At 37.9% G+C, this 22776-nt stretch overlaps 2 long non-coding RNA genes and 3 gene segments (V, D, J or C); 1 reads left to right on the top strand and 4 right to left on the bottom strand.

The window, feature by feature from the left end:
* Positions 1-3882: 3882 nt before the first annotated feature.
* Positions 3883-5026, bottom strand: LOC125257483. The segment is given in 2 exon segments: positions 3883-4858; positions 4962-5026. Coding segments are annotated over 2 exon segments (378 nt in total).
* Positions 5027-9889: 4863 nt separating this feature from the next.
* Positions 9890-10356, bottom strand: LOC125257485. The segment is given in 2 exon segments: positions 9890-10218; positions 10308-10356. Coding segments are annotated over 2 exon segments (378 nt in total).
* Positions 10321-22613, top strand: LOC125257501. The gene is made up of 2 exons (XR_007182405.1): positions 10321-10351; positions 22477-22613. It is a non-coding gene; the product is annotated as an uncharacterized LOC125257501 (long non-coding RNA).
* On the bottom strand, positions 13134-13613 carry LOC125257500. Its single transcript, XR_007182404.1, has 2 exons — positions 13362-13613; positions 13134-13275 (listed from the first exon to the last, which is right to left on the bottom strand). It is a non-coding gene; the product is annotated as an uncharacterized LOC125257500 (long non-coding RNA).
* On the bottom strand, positions 21895-22568 carry LOC125257486. The segment is given in 2 exon segments: positions 21895-22324; positions 22433-22568. Coding segments are annotated over 2 exon segments (369 nt in total).
* Positions 22614-22776: the final 163 nt, after the last annotated feature.

Below are 22776 nucleotides of genomic sequence, written 5' to 3'. Positions count from 1 at the left end.
ATAAACTTATCACTGCGTCTAAACCAACAACATGTTTATTAGATCCAATACCCACTAAACTACTGAAAGAATTGTAACCTGTAGCAGAAGAGCCTCTTCTCAATATTATCAACTTGTCTTTATCTCTAGGTCACGTCCCACGACCGTTCAAGCTAGCAGTTATTAAGCCTCTCATGAGGAACCACAATCAGATCCAAATGTATTGGCAAATTAGAGACCCATTTCAAATCTTCCATTTATGTCTAAAATACTAGAAAAAGTGGTGTCGGTCCAATTATGCTCCTCCTTGCAAAAAAACGCTATCTATGAAAAATTTCATTTAGGATTCAGATCTCATCATAGCACAGAAACTGAGCTCGTTAAAATTACAAACGACTTACTTCTAGCTTCTGACCAAGGCTGTGTCTCAATACTAGTGTTACTTGATCTCAGTGCTGCGTTCGACACTATAGATCATAAAATACTCCTAGATCGACTACAAAATTACACTGGTATTCAGGGCCAGGCATTACGGTGGTTTAGGTCGTACCTATCAGACCGTCACAATTTTGTTTATATAAACGGGGAAAAATCTAAGATAACGATAGTAAACTATGGAGTGCCACAAGGATCTGTGTTAGGCCCTCTGCTATTTTCAATATACATGCTGCCACTCGGCAATATTATAAGAAAACATGGAATTAGTTTCCACTGCTATGCCGATGATACTCAGTTATATATTTCAACACAACCAGATGAAATCTCTAAATTATCCATTCTGACAGAGTGTGTTAAAGAAGTAAAACATTGGATGACTAGTAATTTCTTCTATTAAATTCAGATAAGACTGAAATATTACTTATTGGGCCAAAAACCTGTACACAGAATCTCTCAGACTACAATCTGCATTTGTTACTCCATCCTCGACAGTTAAAGACCTGGGTGTTATATTAGACAGCAACTTGTCCTTTGAAATCATATTTCATGTTACAAAAACAGCCTTCTTCCACCCTAAGAAACATTGCTAAGATACGGAATATGTTATCTGTTTCTGATACAGAAAAGTTAGTTCATGCTCTCATGACGTCTCGACTAGATTACTGTAATGCATTAGCTGGTTGTCCTGCTTCCTCAATAAATAAGCTACAATTAGTACAAAATGCAGATGCTAGAGTTCTTACCAGTTCAAGAAAATATGATCATATAACACCAATTTTATCATCTCTACACTGGTTACCCATTAAGTTCCGTATTGATTATAAAGTAGTGCTAATGATCTATAAAGCTCTTTGTTTATCTCCTGTGTACTTAACCGATCTTCTATCGCCCTACAATCCTTCACACTCTTTAAGATCACAAAACTCTGGATTTCTGGTTGTACCTAGGATATCTAAGTCCACTAAAGGAGGGAGAGCGTTTCCACATTTGGCTCTGAAACTCTGGAATAGCCTTCCTGATAATGTTCGGGGCTCAGACTCGCTCACCCAGTTTAAATCTCGATTAAAGACGCATCTCTTTAGCCAAGCATTCACATAATGCATCTCATATCAGATCAATTGCATGTGACTATCTTTGCTTAATGTTATGAATAGCAGCTACGCTAATTATTCTCCATTTGCTTTTCTGTTTTTCTGTTCTGACTAGAGAGGACATCAGCTTCAGTTTGGATCCAGCCTCTTAAGAAGACCTCAGATGAGCAACACCTATGAAGAGACGGCACCAACTCCTGCGAGGACTTCAGAAGACGCAATCATCTGGATCAACATGCACATTGCCCAATTTCTATATTCTATTATTGTTAATGTAATTCATTTTTCCAGGAGCTCATTGCTTCTACCTTCAGTTAAACTGCTAACAGTGATGTAAATTAATTGCCTAAATTATTACAATATTTGCTAACTGCATTCTTAAATTGTAATGTTGACATGCATTCTCTGTAAAGCTGCTTTGAAATGATATGTATCGTGAAAAGCGCTATACAAATAAATGTGAATTGAATTGAATCATCTAAGCAAAATCATATGAGCAAAAATGCTTTAGTGATCATCAGCTCGACTGTAATTCGGCTGCAGGTACGAGACCGCAGGTGATCACAGCTGTACTGATGACAGAAACCCTTCAACAGTTTTATTCATGTTATCTTGCACTACATCACTGTGCCACTAGAGGATGGTGTGAACAGACAGACACACCACTGAAGAACAGGAACGGTCGAGGTGAATAATAATGAGTTAATGCAGTGATGAATTTATTCAATGGGGCTCCAGTGTGTATTTAAATGGTTAAACACTATATATTACAGCACTATATGTAATTATGCCACCCAAAGTAACAAACAGGTACTGTAGTCCTGGCCGTAACAGGTTATATGGCCAATGTAAGACAAACTCTTGGTCTTTAGACAGCTTTAATGCACATGAACATCCTCTAGCATAATAGGATTAACTTGTAGCTTGAATTGTTATTGGGATCTTTTACAGCTCAGAAACTTCAATCCAGAAACACTTTGAATCGTGTAGTAGACGGTACAGCAATGGCCATGTGTCTTTCCAAATAAAATATGAGTCTTTAATATCTCTTTATGGAAGTATTATTCTATGTACTATATTAAAATAGACAGATAATATTGTCTCTTTCCTTCAATTGAACGGCAATACATTCAGTCACATCTGTCAACAACAAATATGTTTTCAATAGTATAGTATAAAATGAATATTAATATGAAAATGAATGATCTGTAAGTATTTTGGAAATAATTAATTATATTGGGCTTTATTAAACTTTATGAAACTATAATGAATTTAGGCCTATATGCATTTTTATACTACAAGTCAATCTATTGAACCATTTACAGACTTTCATAAAGAGATCTGAAAGGATTTGTTGTCCTGTGGCTCCCTCTGGTGGACAGCATTAGTATTATGACCTTCATCTCTGAATCCCATTCATATAAATGACTGATTTAAAAAAAGTTCCTGAAACTCGGCATGTTTACTCAGAAAGTCTTGTTGTCCATGTGTGTGAAGTTCTGTGAATTTTGGATTCAAACATTCAAACTGATGGAAACTGATAGAAAAATAGATTTCTTCTCCTGTGGTTCCCTCTAGTGGACAACATTAGTACAACATGTTGTAGTCCGTCAGCCATTCAACTTTTTTTTCGATCTTCTAAACCACTTGACTGATTCACACGAAATTTTGCATGTCATATATAGACACTAATGACAAAAGTTATCAAAAGGATTTTAATTAGTCAAAGTGTTTAGAAGATAGTTCATTTAGCCATGGCTCAATACACTTATAAAACTATATCTTCTCAACAATCTGATGAATCCAAATTCTGTTGATCACTTGTTTGATGTCTTCAGGGTATCTAGATGATACACAGATAAATTTGGGGTTAAATAGACAAATGGTCTAGGATGAACCCTTCAGTGTTTGGATCTCTGATAATCTCACCTGTGCTCGATATTCTCAGTCGTCTGAAGCTCTAAAATGATGTTATTGACTTCAAATCTTCTCATCTGCTGCAGCCCTCATATTTGTGAATGAACTTATTCAGTGTTTCTAGCACAAATCACTGTGACTCTGACTGACGGAGGTTTTTGACTCTTTATCACTGAACCAGGATAGAGGTTGATGATCCCAACTCTGATAGACGTCAGGACTGCTTTTACAGGACATGGTGAATGTGTTTCCTAGATGAACAGATTTCACTGCAGGCGTCTGAGTCACTTCACCAACTGATTTATGATTATTTATAATGTTTCCTGAGGTGCACTTATAATGTTAATATGATTTTACATCAAATAATTGTCATCATTTAGAAATAAATGGCTATTTCCACTCTGATTTTAGCGCTCTGATTGTTTACATGTGAAACCTTCTCGTATACTATCACTACATTTTTACTATTACAGCTGTCTAAATGAACGAATGGTGAAAAGTGTTGATTATTGCCTTATATTTAGATCTGTTCATCACAGGGAAGGTTGCAGTGATGAGAAACTGAGCAGATGACAGACAGTCTGTTGATGGTGTGAATGCAGTGATCTCGTCATTACAACTAAATTTCTGCACTCCAGAAATGCTTTCACCATAACTAACAATTCAAACACGATGTAAATCCAGTCAGAGATTGATTGTGTAGTGTAAGAGCGTCACTGATTATAACAGGAGTTTTGGGAAGTGTCCAGATAAACTCTCGCTGTGTGATCGACAGCTTCAGTTCCTCAGATCTTTACTGTATAACTAAGATTAGGAAGAAAAAATAATAAAAGTACATGATCAAAAATATCAATGACTTTAAAATATTGAGTGAGTGGAAATGAGGATAAATAAACCATAAATGATCTAAAAAATTATGAAAACATCAAAAGAATTTCTATTTATCTGAAGAAATACTGATGAAGCTCAACAAAGCTGATATTAAGATCATATTTGTGTTTCTGCACTGTTGAGTGTGTGTGAAAGTGTGTGAAAGTGTGTGAGCAGCTGCAGTATCAGTTCAGTCACTGTGACTCTGACTGACGGAGGTTTTTGTACGACTCTTTATCACTGTGTGAACACATAACCACTGTGGCGACCCTGACAGTAATAATGTCCAGCATCTTCAGTCTGGACTCCACTGATGGTCAGAGTGAAATCACTGTTAGATCCACTGCCACTGAATCTAGATGGAGTTCCTGACTGGAGGGTGCTTGCTTTATAAATCAGGAGTTTAGGAGCTTCTCCAGGTTTCTGTAAGTACCAGGCTAAAGGCTGATAACCCCAACCTTGGTAAACTTCAGTACTGGTTTTACAGGACATGGTAAATGTGTCTCCTGGACGAACAGATTTCACTGCAGGCGTCTGAGTGGCTGTCACTTCACCAGCTGATTCTACATCATGAAAAATGAATAAACATTCAGAATTCAGAATTTACTGAAAGACAATATTTCAAGCACAGAAGATTAGAGTATGTTTAACTTCAGATTTCCTCACCTGTGAAACAGTAGCTAGTGAACATCCAGATGAAGATGGTGATGAAGCTCATGGTTGCTGTTGGTTCAGATTCTCAGTGTTCAAACTCACAGAGCTTTAAAACCTCCTGAAGCTTGTGCTGCGATGCAAATAATCTCTATGTAAATCTGGGAAATGGTTTAGACAGATGAGGCACATTACTAAGAGAAACAAGTATGTCACTGTGAACTTCATTAGAGGGCAAAGGTCACTCCAGAGGTCACAGGTCATCAGAATCTATTAAAATCTAACAATGCATTGAGAACTGCATGATAGCTTTTCTGAGCCTTGTTTCCAAAGACATAATAGGTGCTTCTCAATACTAAAAATTGATGCTTCCTCATTTCCTCACTCCTCCATCCTCCAGCCCGTGACCCGGAAACCGATCGAACACCTCAAGGAGGCGAGGAATAAGGAGCGAGGAACCTTCCTGAGGAGTCATGAGTGAAGATACACAGGTGTATCCTTCCCTCGCATCCTGAGGGGGTGGAGCTAAGACGCGAGGAAAAGAAGTGAGAGGAGAAAATGAGGATGCAAAAATAATAAATGAGAAGAACCCTATGGCTGTGTCCCAATTCAGAGGCTGCATCCTTCAAAGGCCACATTCAGAGGTCAGTTGCGTCTCTGCTGTGCGACGAAGGCTCCTTCAAATGCGTCCTTCATTTCCTGTGAAATGAAATATACAAAGATGCTCTGCGTCTGAAATCAAATACTTCCCTATATAGTAGGTGAAAAACAGTACACCAACATGTTATGTCCGAATGCATAGTATTTGAAAAACTCTAGGCAAAAAGTCCCTGGATGACCTACTACTTCCAGCGAGATTCTGCGGTGTGCATTCGATGGACACTTTACTATCCCATGAGGCCACGGGAGAGGATTTATGAATGGAGGTGAAGTGACGCAACTGACGCTGGTAGGTCACATGATAATGACAACATGGCGAATGTAGTACTTCTGGATTAAATTAATACTACACATATAAAACATACTTTTAGAATGATGGCAAAATAAGTTTAAATTCAAATGTAGTGTAAGGCCCGCCCAATCGGCCCGATGGCGGTTTTCCACCGGGCGGGGAAGGTTTCTTGCGCATTCGGTCTTTTCAGTGTGGCAAAGTAGTTTAATTCCAAGTAAACTTTTATCTGACTCCATATTATGACCTCGAATTTAGTTTAGAATGTCAATTGATTATTGGTCATTTGTATAACAATTTAGCTATACATTTGATTACTCTATTTAACTCTTTACTCTTTTTTGTACTCGTTCATTCGGATTCCTATAACGCTTTGAGTCTCACACCGGCCGGGCATACGATCTCATACGCACAATCTCGTCAGTCTTGGTCATTAGACAGAGGCGATGACTAATATTCTAGAGGCCGTACCCACTCTGCTCATTCTAGAATACGTTTATTTAGTCCCCATAGATCTGAACACACCGAATTAAGGTAAGATTACTTTAACTAGGGGCCATGACCATTACCATAAAATCAGGCTGACCAATTTAGCTTCCTCTAGTGGTAACTTTACATAATCACGCAGTGGTTTACCCACAGACACTTAGAATAATCTCACCATAACCAGAGGTTGAGGCCCATCCTGTTTAGATTGATCTAGCATCACTCTGTTCCTCTAAAAGGAAAAAAACCCATTATTAGCCTACACAGTCTAAGTATACTTAACTAATGCCAATGTGCTAGTCGGAGCTCTAAAACATCAGCTGGTGTGCCCACTGCTCCACCTAAACTGTACTTTAGTCCGTTACTAACCTGAGCATAGATTTGTGGGTTATGGACTTAACGTAATCTACTGGAGTCAATAATTTCAGAGTAAGTCAGAATAAAGTCAAATGTGACAATTTATTAGTCAGGTAAATGTATTATGCCAATTACATAATCTCAAAGATGATCAATACAAACATCAAATGCTCAGAAACAGAGTAAAAGATGAATACCTGACATTAGAAAAATGCACATTGCAATGTGGGCTCATCTGCACAGGATCGAGCCCTGAGCCTCCTGCAACATCTCTTTAAATACCCAGACCAAGACAGAAACTTCTTTCAAATGGAAACATGACTTCACAATGGTAATTTGCATTAATCAGGGTCCCAGACTGAGTAGTTTACACCTTTTGGGGACAGAAGTCCATTTGCATGAAAGACCCGGTGAAGGTGGACACACCCATTACAGAGAGCAAAATATCTCTAAAGTCTTTAAACCTTTATTACTTTCTGGTTTACTTCTATGGGAATGAGACCCTTGTACCAGTCGCACTGAGACATTTCAAATGATACCAAACATGTATAGTATTGTATGATAACTGTTCACATTGAACCATATAGATTTTGGGTGAATTTCAGGTCATCTCCGTATGTAGAGAGAAGAGATGGGGGAAGAGGGGGTGAAGGAAGGGAAATGTAGATTAAGGCATTGCTGAGGTGTGATCGACTCAGTGTGATTGCGTCTCGAATGGGGATGCTAATTTTGCAAGAGAGAGTTCAAATGTTAATTTCCTTTGTTTTCTCAAAGAGTGGCCCTTTCTTGGTCCAGACACTCTGGCATCAGTCTTACAGGAGCATGAAAACACCTGCAGATACATGATGAAAAAACAAGAACATGTGGCCAAATTATGAACCTCACAGATAAAAGAATATATAAATGTATTTTTTTGAGGTGCACATGCATGACAAACACATTTATAGTTATTTTGAGTGTTTCTCCCAGCCAGTACAGATATGTGGGGCCCAGATGGGTGTCACCTGGGCTGTCTAACTGGGGCCCAGCCGATTTTGTCCACAGTTTCCATGGAGGCCCCACATGGGTTAGCCCAGATGAACTGAACACTGCTCAGTGTGCACACTACAGGCTGTTAAATGTAACACAGAAACATGCTGGAGTTAATGAGATAATTAGGTGATAACGATCAGAATCGCTGAAGGACAGAGAAACAACAAGAACTACGACTTCAGCCACAGCCTTCGATGAAATCAACTGAAGATAAAAGACATTAAATCACTTAAGATCTGATTAAACATTTTCACAAACAGCATTACCAGCTTCACTTATTACTAACCAGACTGACTTTATTTCTGACACACATCTACAAAAGTTGTTATTGAGGTTTCCAGAGGCCCAGACAAAATCGGCTGGGCCCCAGTTAGGCAGCCCAGGTGATACCTATTTGGGCCCCACCATGCTGTGTTGGCTGGGCTGGTGTCACAGGATCATCAAACTTTGAGACAGTTGAGTTTGACTAACAGAGAGACGAGGTTTGTTCATATTCATTATTTTATATCTGAAACATAAATTCAGTTAAAAGTGTAAAATAAATTCTTATCTTGCTTATCAGTTAAAACTTGGTGTCAGTAAGTTAAATAAAACACAAAATACATGCTTAAATAAATACATATGTAGTTTAGTCCATAAATAATGCATTTATATTTTTAATTTGTAGAGTTATGCATATATAATTGCATAAATATGAATGCATGCATACATAAACAAATAAAGTAATTATTCCAGAGGCTTAGATATGTATCCTTCTTATTTTTCAGTGCAGATATAGACTGTTTTCTGTGAATGTACAAGATTTCAGATTCATTAGTGAAATAACGAGAAGAAGAATAAAGTGCCGTAAACAGTGAAACTATTCACACTACAGACCAGTGTGTTTATAATAAAGACAATACATTAAAATAATACGGCAGTTTGCAATATCAAGCAGCACAATGAGCTGTTTTATACATCTGAAAACAAGTGTAAGCGGATCATACCGGAAGACACTCACTGAATTTAAAAATGATGTTAAACATAAGGTGGTGTCATAGAGGCCCATTCGACCGCTCCGGACACATCGACACAACGGTCAACATGACGCTGTTCATCACTCACACTTACAAATCAATGACTTTCATCAAAAATATCACAGCATTGTGCAGCATATAAACCACTGAGCTTTAAACTCCAGACGGACAGAGGAAAACCTTTCAGAGGTGAGGATGTGCTGGTTTGTGTTTTTGTATAACTCAATATGTAAAATCAAATTAATGATCAACTAAATGCTGTGAAAATAGCAGCTAATGTCTATTGCATATATAGATATTCATATGTGAATGAGGTTATGAAGGGAATGAGGCAGTAGAGGGCGATACTGATTATTCCTTAAATATCTGCCACACATCTTCCTCTTGGAGCTCGTGGACATGCTGGAAATCACTAGAATGAGAGTTGAGGTCTGGACTGTGTTCTGATAGAGGACTGTGTGTGTTCATCAAGTGGAAGTTGATTTGATTGTTTTGCTGCTTGAGGTTTCTGCAACTATTTATGAGTGTTTGATGTTTTTATACTTGTGATTTATGTCAGTATTGTTGTTCTTTTGTATAATAACCACACCTTGATCCACATGTTGATCCATTTCTCAAATAAAAGCAACTAATTGAACTTTGTGTTTTATAATCGATGCCCCACAGTGATTTTACTATTTAACTAGTTCTCATGAAACTTTATTACAGAGGTTGCAGATGCAGTCAGGAGTTCACTTGCTCTCCAGTGTTCACGGACCAGATCTGACTGATCCAATATGGTGGACGACTCACATGTAGATCTCAATCATGTCACTGATCTATAAGAGCACAAAATCTCAAGGCAGATATACATTTACCACAACATTTTTAGTCTAAAGAGTGTATGAATATGAGGAAATTTAACAGTGACACTGATGGACTTTGTTTCTCTCAGCTAATGCTTTGATTTCTGACCTCAATAATTTATAAAAAAAAGATTAATTCAGATGATTTTATTTCAGATGTTTGTGTGACGATGTTGTTTCAGATCCTCCTTTGAGCAGCTGCAGTATCAGTTCAGTCACTGTGACTCTGACTGACGGAGGTTTTTGTACGACTCTTTATCACTGTGTGAACACTGGACCACTGTGTTCACTCATACAGTAATAATGTCCAGCATCTTCAGTCTGGACTCCACTGATGGTCAGAGTGAAATCACTGTTAGATCCACTGCCACTGAATCTAGATGGAGTTCCTGACTGGAGGCTGCTTGCTAAATAAATCAGGAGTTTAGGAGCTTCTCCAGGTTTCTGTAAGTACCAGGCTAAATAATGTCCATAAGAACTACTATAATACACATCACTGCTGGTTTTACAGTTGATGTTCACAGTTTGTCCTGGTTGAGCTGCTGTCATTGAGGGACTCTGAGTGACGGTGATCTGTCCTCTACACTCTGAAACACACAACAAGAAGAAAATCAACTCAAAACTTTGACAATATACTTGAAGAAATGAATTGATCTCAAACTTGTGCTCCACAAACCTTGAGCAAACGCTGTGAGAGTCCAGATGAAGATGATGATGAAGGTCATGTTGATGAAGATTGTTGTGTGTGTCAGTGATGAAGTGTTAAACTCACAGCACTATAAACACTCTCAGAGCACTGAAGCATCTGATCAATATGCAAATGAACTCATTCTGTATTTAAATGAGGCTCTAAATGAAGGTTCAGGAGGAGCTCGTTCATCTCATCCTGTCAATCACAACATCAAATATGTATCATGTAATCATCAATAAGTGTGAACTTTAAAAATGTAGCATAAAATTTAGAACAATTCAAACCTCGTGTGAAAAAACACTGTGTGAAAATGAACTGTAGATGAAACTTATCATCATCTAAGCCGGGCACACATTTAACGACTAGCTAAAACATTCTAAGACTGAGCTCAACATACAGCGATTGTTTCCTGCGACTGAAGCAGATTTAAATACTTACACATGGAATTTGAACACCGACTGTAATCGCAGACTGAACGCAACTGACTCTGACTGGACGCGTTTGAGTCATAGGTATCAATTTACATTCATAATCGGCCTTACAATCGTTAAGTGCGTGCGCGGCTTAAGCAAAATCACATGAGCAAAAGTGCTTTAGTGATCATCAGCTCGACTGTAATTCGGCTGTAGCTTGAATTGTTATTGGGATCTTTTACAGCTCAGAAACTTCAATCCAGAAACGCTTTGAATCGTGTAGTAGACGGTACAGCAATGGCCATGTGTCTTTCCAAATAAAATATGAGTCTTTAAGTATCTCTTTATGGAAGTATTATTCTATGTACTATATTAAAATAGACAGATAATATTGTCTCTTTCCTTCAATTGAACGGCAATACATTCAGTCACGTCTGACAACAACAAATATGTTTTCAATAGTATAGTATAAAATGAATATTAATATAAAAATTAATGATCAAGTATTTTGAAGATTACATTTTTTTTGCAAACTAATTATATTGGGCTTTATTAAACTTTATGAAACTATGATGAATTAAGGCCTATATGCATTTTTTATACTACAAGTCAATCTATTGAACCATTTACAGACTTTCATAAAGAGATCTGAAAGGATTTGTTGTCCTGTGGCGCCCTCAGGTGGACAGTATTAGTATGTAATGACTGATACAAATCAGACACAATTATTTGTTAGTTCACCAATAGTTTTAAGCTCACTCTGGGATTTGACTGTCCCCATCCCCCGAGAAGTTCTCTGTTACAAGTTTATTGCACAGAGGAATGTGCTGCCACATTGAGAGCAAAGAAGAGACACAGGAAATCTGCATCTTCCCTGCATTTTCCACACAGAACAAAGACGTTACTGCATCATTCCCAGGAAATGGTATCTATTATTACTGTGTTGTATTGCAGTCATTGTATTTACATGTTTTATGATTTTTAAGTTTTATGACATTTAAGGTAACTTCATTCCATGTTTAGTGTCTGTACGTTCGTAGCGGGAAGATTTAAATGCCTGTGTATGCGGTATGTCCATACCTGTGCAACACATCAGTATTACAAGAATCTTTAATAGTTCTTATTCAGGAACTCAGCTTGTTAATCTTTCTTGGTCATAAAAACCCTGACAGGAGGTGTGTTGTCACCCGGAAATACAACCCCTTCATTGGCTGCATCAACCTTAAGAGGTTGGGCTTTGACCAGAGGTTAAAAGCTAGAGAACAATGCCACTCCCTCTCTTCTTCCTTGCTTCTGGATGACCGAACGGGTCTCCTTGCGGCCGGCCTCTCTAGGCCCGGCCTGCAAGGCCTGTAGGTCTCGGCCTACAAACTAGCCATGTGCTCATCATCCAACATGAAAAGACTGGCAACAACTTCGGACTGAATCCTCAAGATCTCTCCTCAGATGCAGAGCCGATGCTCCTCAGCCTAAGGGCATCTTGCAAGTATCGTACATTTTAACACTAAACAGCGATTTAGTATTAATTTGTAAGAATTACCTTTGCTATTGCGGAAGAAACCGATGATTCCTTTCCAGATTGTCTTTGACTTTTTCCTATAGCTCTAGTAACAGTACCTCCTCCGGTTCAACTATATCATTACTCATTCTTACCTACAATCCGTATGTGTGTGTGACCTTTGTTGTATGTTATGTGTTTATTAGTTTAGTTATGTGTTTGTGAGTTAGTTAATAAAGACTCTGCACAATACATGTTTGGTTCTGACTCCGTCTGCTGATAAATTGCCTCTGAAGTGATTTAGATCCCGAACCTATGCTCTAAGTAGCACAGTGCGATAAGAATGTTATTTTTCCATGACCTGGAAATGAACATTTCTTAGAATTATTAAACAATCAACACTAAGTGTTGCCTGGACAACAGGTTAATTGATTGTGATATTAAGATTAATGTAGCTATATCCAGTAAATCTGATTAACAGATTTACATATTCATAATTAATCATAATTAATAAATCATATTGAGTTATGAATAATTATTAATATTTCCCCTTTGAGTTAATTCGCTACAAGTATTATGACCTTCATCTCTGAATCCCATTCATATAAATGACTGATTTAAAAAAAGTTGCTGAAACTCGGCATGTTTACTCAGAAAGTCTTGTTGTCCATGTGTATGAAGTTCTGTGAATTTTGGATTCAAACATTCAAACTGATGGAAACTGATAGAAAAAATATATATTTCTTCTCCTGTGGTTCCCTCTAGTGGACAACATTAGTACAACATGTTGTAGTCTTTAGGCCATTTTGAGTTGCTAAAAAATTTTTTTTCGATCTCCTAAACCACTTGACTGATTCACATGAAATTTTGCATGTCATCTATAGACACTAATGACAAAAGTTATCAAAAGGATTTTAATTAGTCAAAGCGTTTAGAAGATAGTTCATTTAGCCATGGCTCAATACACTTATAAAACTATATCTTCTCAACAATCTGATGAATCCAAATTCTGTTGATCACTTGTTTGATGTCTTCAGGGTATCTAGATGATACACAGATAAATTTGGGGTTAAATAGACAAATGGTCTAGGATGAACCCTTCAGTGTTTGGATCTCTGATAATCTCACCTGTGCTCGATATTCTCAGTCGTCTGAAGCTCTAAAATGATGTTATTGACTTCAAATCTTCTCATCTGCTGCAGCCCTCATATTTGTGAATGAACTTATTCAGTGTTTCTAGCACAAATCACTGTGACTCTGACCGACGGAGGTTTTTGACTCTTTATCACTGAACCAGGATAGAGGTTGATGATCCCAACTCTGATAGACGTCAGGACTGCTTTTACAGGACATGGTGAATGTGTTTCCTAGATGAACAGATTTCACTGCAGGCCTCTGAGTCGCTTCACCAACTGATTTATGATTATTTACAATGTTTCCTGAGGTGCACTTATAATGTTAATATGATTTTTACATCAAATAATTGTCATAATTTAGAAATGAATGGCTATTTCCACTCTGTTTTTAGCGCTCTGATTGTTTACATGTGAAACCTTCTCGAATACTATCACTACATTTTCACTATTACAGCTGTCTAAATGAACGAATGGTGAAAAGTGTTGATTATTGCCTTATATTTAGATCTGTTCATCACAGGGAAGGTTGCAGTGATGAGAAACTGAGCAGATGACAGACAGTCTGTTGATGGTGTGAATGCAGTGATCTCGTCATTACAACTAAATTTCTGCACTCCAGAAATGCTTTCACCATAACTAACAATGCAAACACGATGTAAATCCAGTCAGAGATTGATTGTGTAGTGTAAGAGCGTCACTGATTATAACAGGAGTTTTGGGAAGTGTCCAGATAAACTCTCGCTGTGTGATCGACAGCTTCAGTTCCTCAGATCTTTACTGTATAACTAAGATTAGGAAGAAAAAATAATAAAAGACATGATCAAAAATATCAATGACTTTAAAATATTGAGTGAGTGGAAATGAGGATAAATAAACCATAAATGATCTAAAAATGATGATAACATCAAAAGAATTTCTAATTATCTGAAGAAATACTGATGAAGCTCAACAAAGCTGATATTAAGATCATATTTGTGTTTCTGCTGTTGAGTGTGTGTGAAAGTGTGTGAAAGTGTGTGAGCAGCTGCAGTATCAGTTCAGTCACTGTGACTCTGACTGCCGGAGGTTTTTGTACGGTTTCTGGACTCCACTGATGGTCAGAGTGAAATCACTGTTAGATCCACTGCCACTGAATCTAGATGGAGTTCCTGACTGGAGGGTGTTTGCATAATAAATCAGGAGTTTAGGAGCTTCTCCAGGTTTCTGTAAGTACCAGGCTAGAGGCTGAACACCCCAACTCTGATAGACTTCAGGACTGGTTTTACAGGATACAGTAACTGATTCTCCTGGACGAACAGATTTCACTGCAGGCGTCTGAGTGACTGTCACTTCACCTCTTGATTCTACATCAAGAAGAATTCAGAATTAAATATTTTGATAATATTTTAGCACAGATTATCAGTTATAATAGAGTATGTTTAACTTCAGATTTCCTCACCTGTGAAACAGTAGATAGTTAATATCCAGATGAAGATGGTGATGAAGCTCATGGTTGCTGTTGGTTCAGATTCTCAGTGTTTAAACTCAGAGTTATAAAGTTCTTATAAAAACAGAGTTATAAAACCTGCTGAAGCTTGTGCTGCAATGCAAATAATCTCTATGTAAATCTGTGTAAGGGTTCCAACAGATAATGCAAATAAAAAACAGTGTTTAGGATCTTTTCTCATGTTATGATTCAGAAACATGGAATCATGAGTTTAGAGGCTTTCTGAGGATTTTCTGAAGTTGCATCACTTTCAGAAACAAGTACATCACTGTGAGGGCAAAGGTCATTCCAGAGGTCACAGGTCATCAAAACTTAAAAGCGCTTTAATCATTAAAACTTGCTTTGAGAAACACATGATTATTTAAATCCCATACTTAGGATATCTAATGTGCGGTTAATACATACATACATACATTTTCTGAATTATTTAATTTTTTTTTTTAACTTTGATTTGTTATTTATTTACAGTTCTATTCTTATTTTTCATGCATCAAGAGACATTTAGAGATGATGAGGCTGTTTCTGTGAAAGTCACTTCAGTCCAATAATCATTATTTAATGTTGAGAAGAGTTGCTGTTGAGTCTCATATCAGTGTGTGTGAGTGTCGTTCGTCTCTTTCTCTGCTGGAGTTTGTGTTCATTTGAGTGTGACGGAGGTTTTTGTACGACGCTTTCACTAGAATGAAGCACTGTGGTGGACTTTCGGTGGAGGAACTGAACTGACCATCAGTAAGTCTCTAAAATTCTGGTTCAACGCTCTCAACTGGAACACTTTCACTTCTGCTCATGAGAAATGAGTTATGAGTAATACATTTAGAAACAGCTTTAGATGAAGGAGCTGCTTGAGAAACATCTTGTTACTGATACACCATGACTTTAGTGTAGTTTAATGTACAAAAACAAAACAACATATGACGCCATTATTGTTAGTTTGATTTCTTATCAATTTACACAATCTGTTTTCTCTGAATCTCAGCATATTTGAGTCAAACCCGTCTGTCACAGGACAGATCACAGTTTAATAGAGCTGATTTCAGTCCTAAGTCAGTTTTGAGCACATGTGTAGTTCCTGTGTTTGTCCTCTGTGTGTCAGTAGTGTGTGAAAGTGTGTGAAAGTGTGTGAGCAGCTGCAGTATCAGTTCAGTCACTGTGACTCTGACTGACGGAGGTTTTTGTACGACTCTTTATCACTGTGTGAACACATTTTTACTGTTGATGTAGTGATAACTCTGACAGTAATAATGTCCAGCATCTTCAGTCTGGACTCCACTGATGGTCAGAGTGAAATCTCTCCCAGATGATCTACTGCCACTGAATCTAGATGGAGTTCCTGACTGGAGGCGGTTTGTGTAATAAATCATGAGTTTAGGAGCTTCTTCAGGTTTTTTTTAAGTACCAGCTAACAAAATGGTGTCCATTGTGACAACAGTTCGCATCTCTGCTAGTTTTACAGGTCACAGTGACTGATTGTCCAGTTTGAGAGAGCAGCTCTGAGGGAGTTTGAGTCACTGTCACCTGACCAACAGATTCTGACAAGAGAGAAAGATTAGAAATCACAAACACTTTTACAACCATATATCTTCACAACACATAAAAATAACAAGTAAATAATGTATGTAATCTTTACTGACACAAACCTCGACATAATACTGCCAGCGTCCAGATCAATATGGTGCTGAAAGTCATTTTTGTTGGTTGTAGGTTCAGTTCTAGTGAAAAACAGTTGTTGATCATGTTTGATGTTTGACAGAGTTATAAACACACGCTTCAGGACTGACAGGTTTAAGTTCCCATATTTGGCCCAAAGGGGTTCTGATAATAACAGGGTCAAGTTGGGCTACACATGGGTGATCACACTGAACCAATAAATGGCCCTATTATGAGTTTTCGTGGGTCCTCATTGGGTGAAAATTGGGCCCCGTTTATTCATTTCTTTAAAGATTCAAATGGGTCAAATAATGAGCAATTATATGCAAAATTCACTTTCAAACCACTCAAACTCTCTTAGAATGTTTTAATAAACCTGTAACTGACCAAAAAACGCTCATCTAAGGTCCACTTCTGCACGCTCACATTTGATTCGGCCTGTACAGGTTTCACACTGGATGCTCCTCTTGACACTCACTCTCATATCCAGTCCTCCTAACCTGAATGTCTTTGGACTGTGGGAGAAACCAGAGGACCTTGAGGAAACCCACTCTGAGAACATGAAAACTGCTCTTAGAAACAACTTTTGGCTCTTTTTCTTTCTTTCTCTCTTTCTCTCTTTCTTTCTTTCTTTCTTTCTTTCATAAGTTGCATTTTCTATGTTTTTTCATTCTTTAATCTTTATGTATAAAAGTGGAACCTGCAAATAACTTTTTTGATGGTTCTTGGTCAGGTACAGGTAAATAAAAACATTATAACAGAGCTTGAGAGGTTTGACAGTGAATTTTGAAATTAATAGATGGTGCCCAATTAAAAAAAAAGAAAGAAAAAAAAAGACCATTGTGGTGAGCAGGGCGGGCGAGAGTCGTGAGGGAACAGCGCGAGGCCGGTGACGCGAGAGATGATGAGCTTCACCTGCGAGGCGCATCGGCCTTGAGTCTCTCACGGAGGAGCTCCGGGAGCATAAAAGGAGGAGCGACAACAGTGAAGGACGAGAGAGGACCAGGCCTGGATATTATTTTATGTTTTATTATGTTTGTGTGGCCGGCAGACGTCCGCGAGGGTCTGCCGGCATTACTTTCGTTTTGTTCTTTATTTATTTTATATTAAAGTTATGTTGAATGTTCGCCGGTTCCCGCCTCCTTCTTCCTGTATATACCAACTGTGTTACAACCATTATATAGGCCCATTTGTGGCTCCAGTGTGATCACCCATGTGGTCCCCATACGATTTTTGTGTGGTCCCATTATTAGCACCCAAATGAGCCTATATATTAAACATCTAAATGGGCCATTATGGACCCATCATGTGCCCTATAGACTAACATACACAGGGCCCTTGTGTAGCTGATGGACAAATTTCTCTGGGCCCCATTTGGGTTGCCCATGTAGGGCCCAAGTGACAGTCCATCAAAAACCCATATGGGGCCCACAATGACATGCTGGCTGGGATGGAACTGATTGTGTTTGCCCATGTCTAATCCATTAGTGTTGCCCATTTGAGGCCCATGCACACATTTCCAATTAGTAACCCACATAGGAAGCCCATCTGTTTTTGTCCATGTGGGACCTACTTAGTTGACTCAAGTGGGCCCCAGATAAGATGCCCATTTTAGGACCATGCCCACTTGGTTCCCATGTAGCCCAAGCTTAGACCATGTGGGGCACACATATACATTTTGGCTGGGTAGTGTGTCAATTTAAATAACCTCATTACAGGTTTAGTTCCTAGTCTAAAGTCTCAAGTCTACTTTATTTATAGAGCCCTTTCCACTACAAAGTAGACCAAAGGACTGTACAGCAACACAAACTATACAATAACAGAAAAACATTTAAAACAATATACATCATCCAAAAGTCAACAGTTAAAAGCCATAGAAAACAGGTACGTTTTCACGCGAGATTTAAAAACATCAACTGAGGGTGCAGATCTGATATCAGGTGGAAGGGTATTCCAGAGTCTTGGGCCGGCAACCGAAAATGCACGATCCTCTTTTGTTTTCAGACATGTTTTCGGAACTGAGAGCAGTAAGCAATTAAATGATCTTTGGGATCTACCAGAGTTCATATGAATCAGGTCCGAAATATATTCTGGGGCCAACTCATGGACAGCTTTAAAAACATACAGTAACACCTTGTACTGAATCCAATATTTAACCGGAAGCCAATGCAGCTTTTCCAAAACTGGAGTAATATGCTCCCTTTTCTTTGTATTAGTAAGGAGTCTCGCAGCTGCATTCTGGACCAATTGCAATTTTGAAATAAGAGTTTGACTTACTCCCAAATAAAGTGCATTACAGTAATCCAAACGGGAGGAGATAAATGCATGTATCACTATCTCAAGGTCAGGCACAGATAGGATTTCATTTTTGCAATAGTCCTCAACTGAAAGAAGCAACTTTTCACCACACTTTTAATCTGATGATCAAACGTTAAAGCAGAGTCAAAAACTACACCCAAATTTCTTATTTGGGGCTGCACATTTGTTGTCCATGAACCTAACACATCATTTATGTCACAGTCAACTTTATTTGACCCAAAAATGATTACTTCAGATTTATTCTCATTAAGCTGCAGGCAATTTTGCTCTAGCCAGCACTTCACCTCCTCAAGACACAGTAGCAAAGATGACTGAGAAGTTGATCCTCCAGATCTAATAGGTAGATAAATCTGAATATCATCAGCATAAAGATGATAAGACATTCTGTGTTTTTTGAAAATAAGGCCTAAAGGCAACAGAAATAATGAAAACAGAATAGGGCCCAAAATGGAGCCCTGAGGTACTCCACAGTCAATAGGAACTGAAGAAGAGGAAAATTCCCCAACCATCACTGAAAAGGATTGACCCTTCAAATAAGAAGAAAACCATTTTAAAACAGTCCCTCTCAGACCCACAACATGCTCTAAACATTTAATAAGGATGTCATGATCTATTAGATCAAAAGCTGCACTAAGGTTGAGCATAATTAAAGCTCCTCGACTACCCGAGTCTGCAATGAGTAACAAATCATTGGAAACTCGCAATAAAGCGGATTCAGTGCTGTGTCCTGCCCTAAAACCAGACTGAAAAGCATCTACATCATTATTAGCCAAAAAAGAGCTCAACTGAAATAAAACCACTTTCTCCAATATTTTTGAAATACAAGGCAGTTTTGAAATTGGCCGGTAATTTGTATAATCCATAGGGTCCAGATTGGACTTCTTGAGAAGAGGCTGAATGACCGCTTGCTTAAGACATGATGGAAAAATACCTGTAGAAAGATTACAGTTCACAATAGATGTAATAATTGGTCCAATAAAATCAGCTGTTGTACCAAGCAAACGTGAAGGCAAAACATCCCAACTGGTACCTGGGCGTTTTAGTTTAGCAATAATATGACTAATATTGGTAGATGCAACCAGATCGAATTCATCAAAAGTATTGACATTAATAGAGTCCTCTGCTACCTTTCCACCCAAATCATGAAACCCGGACCTAATGTTTTTAGTTTTTCCAGAAAAAACACTTAAAGGGTTACTTCAGGATTTAGCATTAAGCTTTGTATTAGTAGAATACCACTAGTATTTTCGAATTACCGTGCTTTCCCCCTTCATATCAGCCTGAGATGAGAGATTTATGCATTTTTATTCTCTAAAAAAGCCTCAGATGATGCAAAAATCGTCATTTTGCGTCATCGGAGGCTTTTTTGGCCAGAGGCTTAAAACTACAGCCAGTAATAGCAGGTAGTTCCGCCTTTTTTCACCACGCCCATACATATGCGCGTTTGAGGATACTCACGGACATAGATCAAAGATTTTATCAAAAGTGGGTGTCAATTATATTTTTAAGCTTACAGTAATTAACTTTATTTTGTCTGCACTACATCAGTGGTTCATCTCGCAAATGTATCGGTCTCTGCAGTCATCTCAACCAATACAGCAACAGGCTTTTGTGGTAACGTTAGCATAAATAGATAAATAGACTAACTCAGTTTTACAGAACAGTGGCTTTACTTTGATAACAGTCAACTTATATGCAACTTATATGTAATTGTCTATCTAACGTTACTTTGCTAAGTTTGCAGTTTTACTGCTACCTACAACACTACATATAGGCTACTGTGTTATCAGTCTAGTATCAGCGAGTCTTACCTCTAGGCGAATACGCTTAGTACCAGATGGCCCAGGCTGTTCGTCTTCTGGGAAAGTGAATATCGATGGTATCGCGGTGTCCTTCAGAATGGTTCTCTTCATTGCAAGGATATTTGGTTCGTAGTCCTCGTGCTTGAAATGGAGACTTTCTGACAAATTCATGCTTAAATAAATACATGTGTAATTAAGTCCATAAATGACGCATTTATATTTTTAATTTATAGAGTTATGCATAAATAATTGCATAAATATGAATGCATGCATACATAAACAAACAAAGTAATTATTCCAGAGGCTTAGATATGTATCCTTCTTATTTTTCAGTGCAGATATAGACTGTTTTCTGTGAATGTACAAGATTTCAGATTCATTAGCCAATATAGTGAAATAACGAGAAGAAGAATAAAGTGCAGTAAAAAGTAAAACTATTCACACTACAGACCAGTAAAACTTTTCAGAGGTGAGGATGTGCTGGTTTGTGTTTTTGTATAACTCAATATGTAAAATCACATTAATGATCAACTAAATACTGTGAAAATAGCAGCTAATGTCTATTGCATATATAGATATTCATATGTGAATGAGGTTATGAAGGGAATGAGGCAGTAGAGGGCGATACTGATTATTCCTTAAATATCTGCCACACATCTTCCTCTTGGAGCTCGTGGACATGCTGGAAATCACTAGAATGAGAGTTGAGGTCTGGACTGTGTTCTGATAGAGGACTGTGTGTGTTCATCAAGTGGAAGTTGATTTGATTGTTTTGCTGCTTGAGGTTTCTGCAACTATTTATGAGTGTTTGATGTTTTTTATACTTGTGATTTATGTCAGTATTGTTGTTCTTTTGTATAATAACCACACCTTGATCCACATGTTGATCCATATCTCAAATAAAAGCAACTAATGGAACTTTGTGTTTTATAATCGATGCCCCACAGTGATTTTACTATTTAACTAGTTCTCATGAAACTTTATTACAGAGGTTGCAGATGCAGTCAGGAGTTCACTTGCTCTCCAGTGTTCACGGACCAGATCTGACTGATCCAATATGGTGGACGACTCACATGTAGATCTCAATCATGTCACTGATCTATAAGAGCACAAAATCTCAAGGCAGATATACATTTTCCACAACATTTTTAGTCTAAAGAGGGTATGAATATGAGGAAATTTAACAGTGACACTGATGTCTGTTTCTCTCAGCTAATGCTTTGAATTCTGACCTCAATAATTTATTAAAAAAAGATTAATTTAGATGATTTTATTTCAGATGTTTGTGTGACGATGTTGTTTCAGATCCTCCTTTGAGCAGCTGCAGTATCAGTTCAGTCACTGTGACTCTGACTGACGGAGGTTTTTGTACGACTCTTTATCACTGTGTGAACACTGGACCACTGTGTTCACTCATACAGTAATAATGTCCAGCATCTTCAGTCTGGACTCCACTGATGGTCAGAGTGAAATCACTGTTAGATCCACTGCCACTGAATCTAGATGGAGTTCCTGACTGGAGGCGGTTTGTGTAATAAATCAGGAGTTTAGGAGCTTCTCCAGGTTTCTGTAAATACCAAGCAACACATGGTGGGCTGCAGCCTGGAGCAGTACTGAATTTACAGCTCATCTCAACATTTTCTCCTGGTTTAACAGTTTTCACTGCAGGAGTTTGAGTCACTGTGATCTGAGCTCTACAGCCTGAAAAAACAATTAATTTATCAGTCATTAAAATATATATTATTTTTCACATTTTAAAATTGTGTTAAAATTATATGATTTATCTTGTTCCAAATACATGCTGTTCACCTTGTAGTATAAAGCAGTATAAGAGCGTCCAGATGATGATGAAGGTCATGTTGATGAAGATTGTTGTGTGTGTCAGTGATGAAGTGTTAAACTCACAGCACTATAAACACTCTCAGAGCACTGAAGCATCTGATCAATATGCAAACACACTCCAGATCATTTACCTGAAGACAGTCACTCATTAACAGACACAAAAATCAATTAAAGTTAAAACATCTAGTAAAAATCAGTCTTTTTCATATCATTCAATCTTCTAATAGCCAAACTGTTAAAAATGGCATCATTCAATTCAATTATGAATACATCTACAAGACCAAATTCAGTATATTAATCTGAATATCTGC

The sequence above is a fragment of the Megalobrama amblycephala genome, linkage group LG22, assembly GCF_018812025.1.
Source record: "Megalobrama amblycephala isolate DHTTF-2021 linkage group LG22, ASM1881202v1, whole genome shotgun sequence".
Classification (NCBI taxonomy): Eukaryota; Metazoa; Chordata; class Actinopteri; order Cypriniformes; family Xenocyprididae; genus Megalobrama; species Megalobrama amblycephala.
This window is presented reverse-complemented; position numbering and strand designations above follow the sequence as displayed.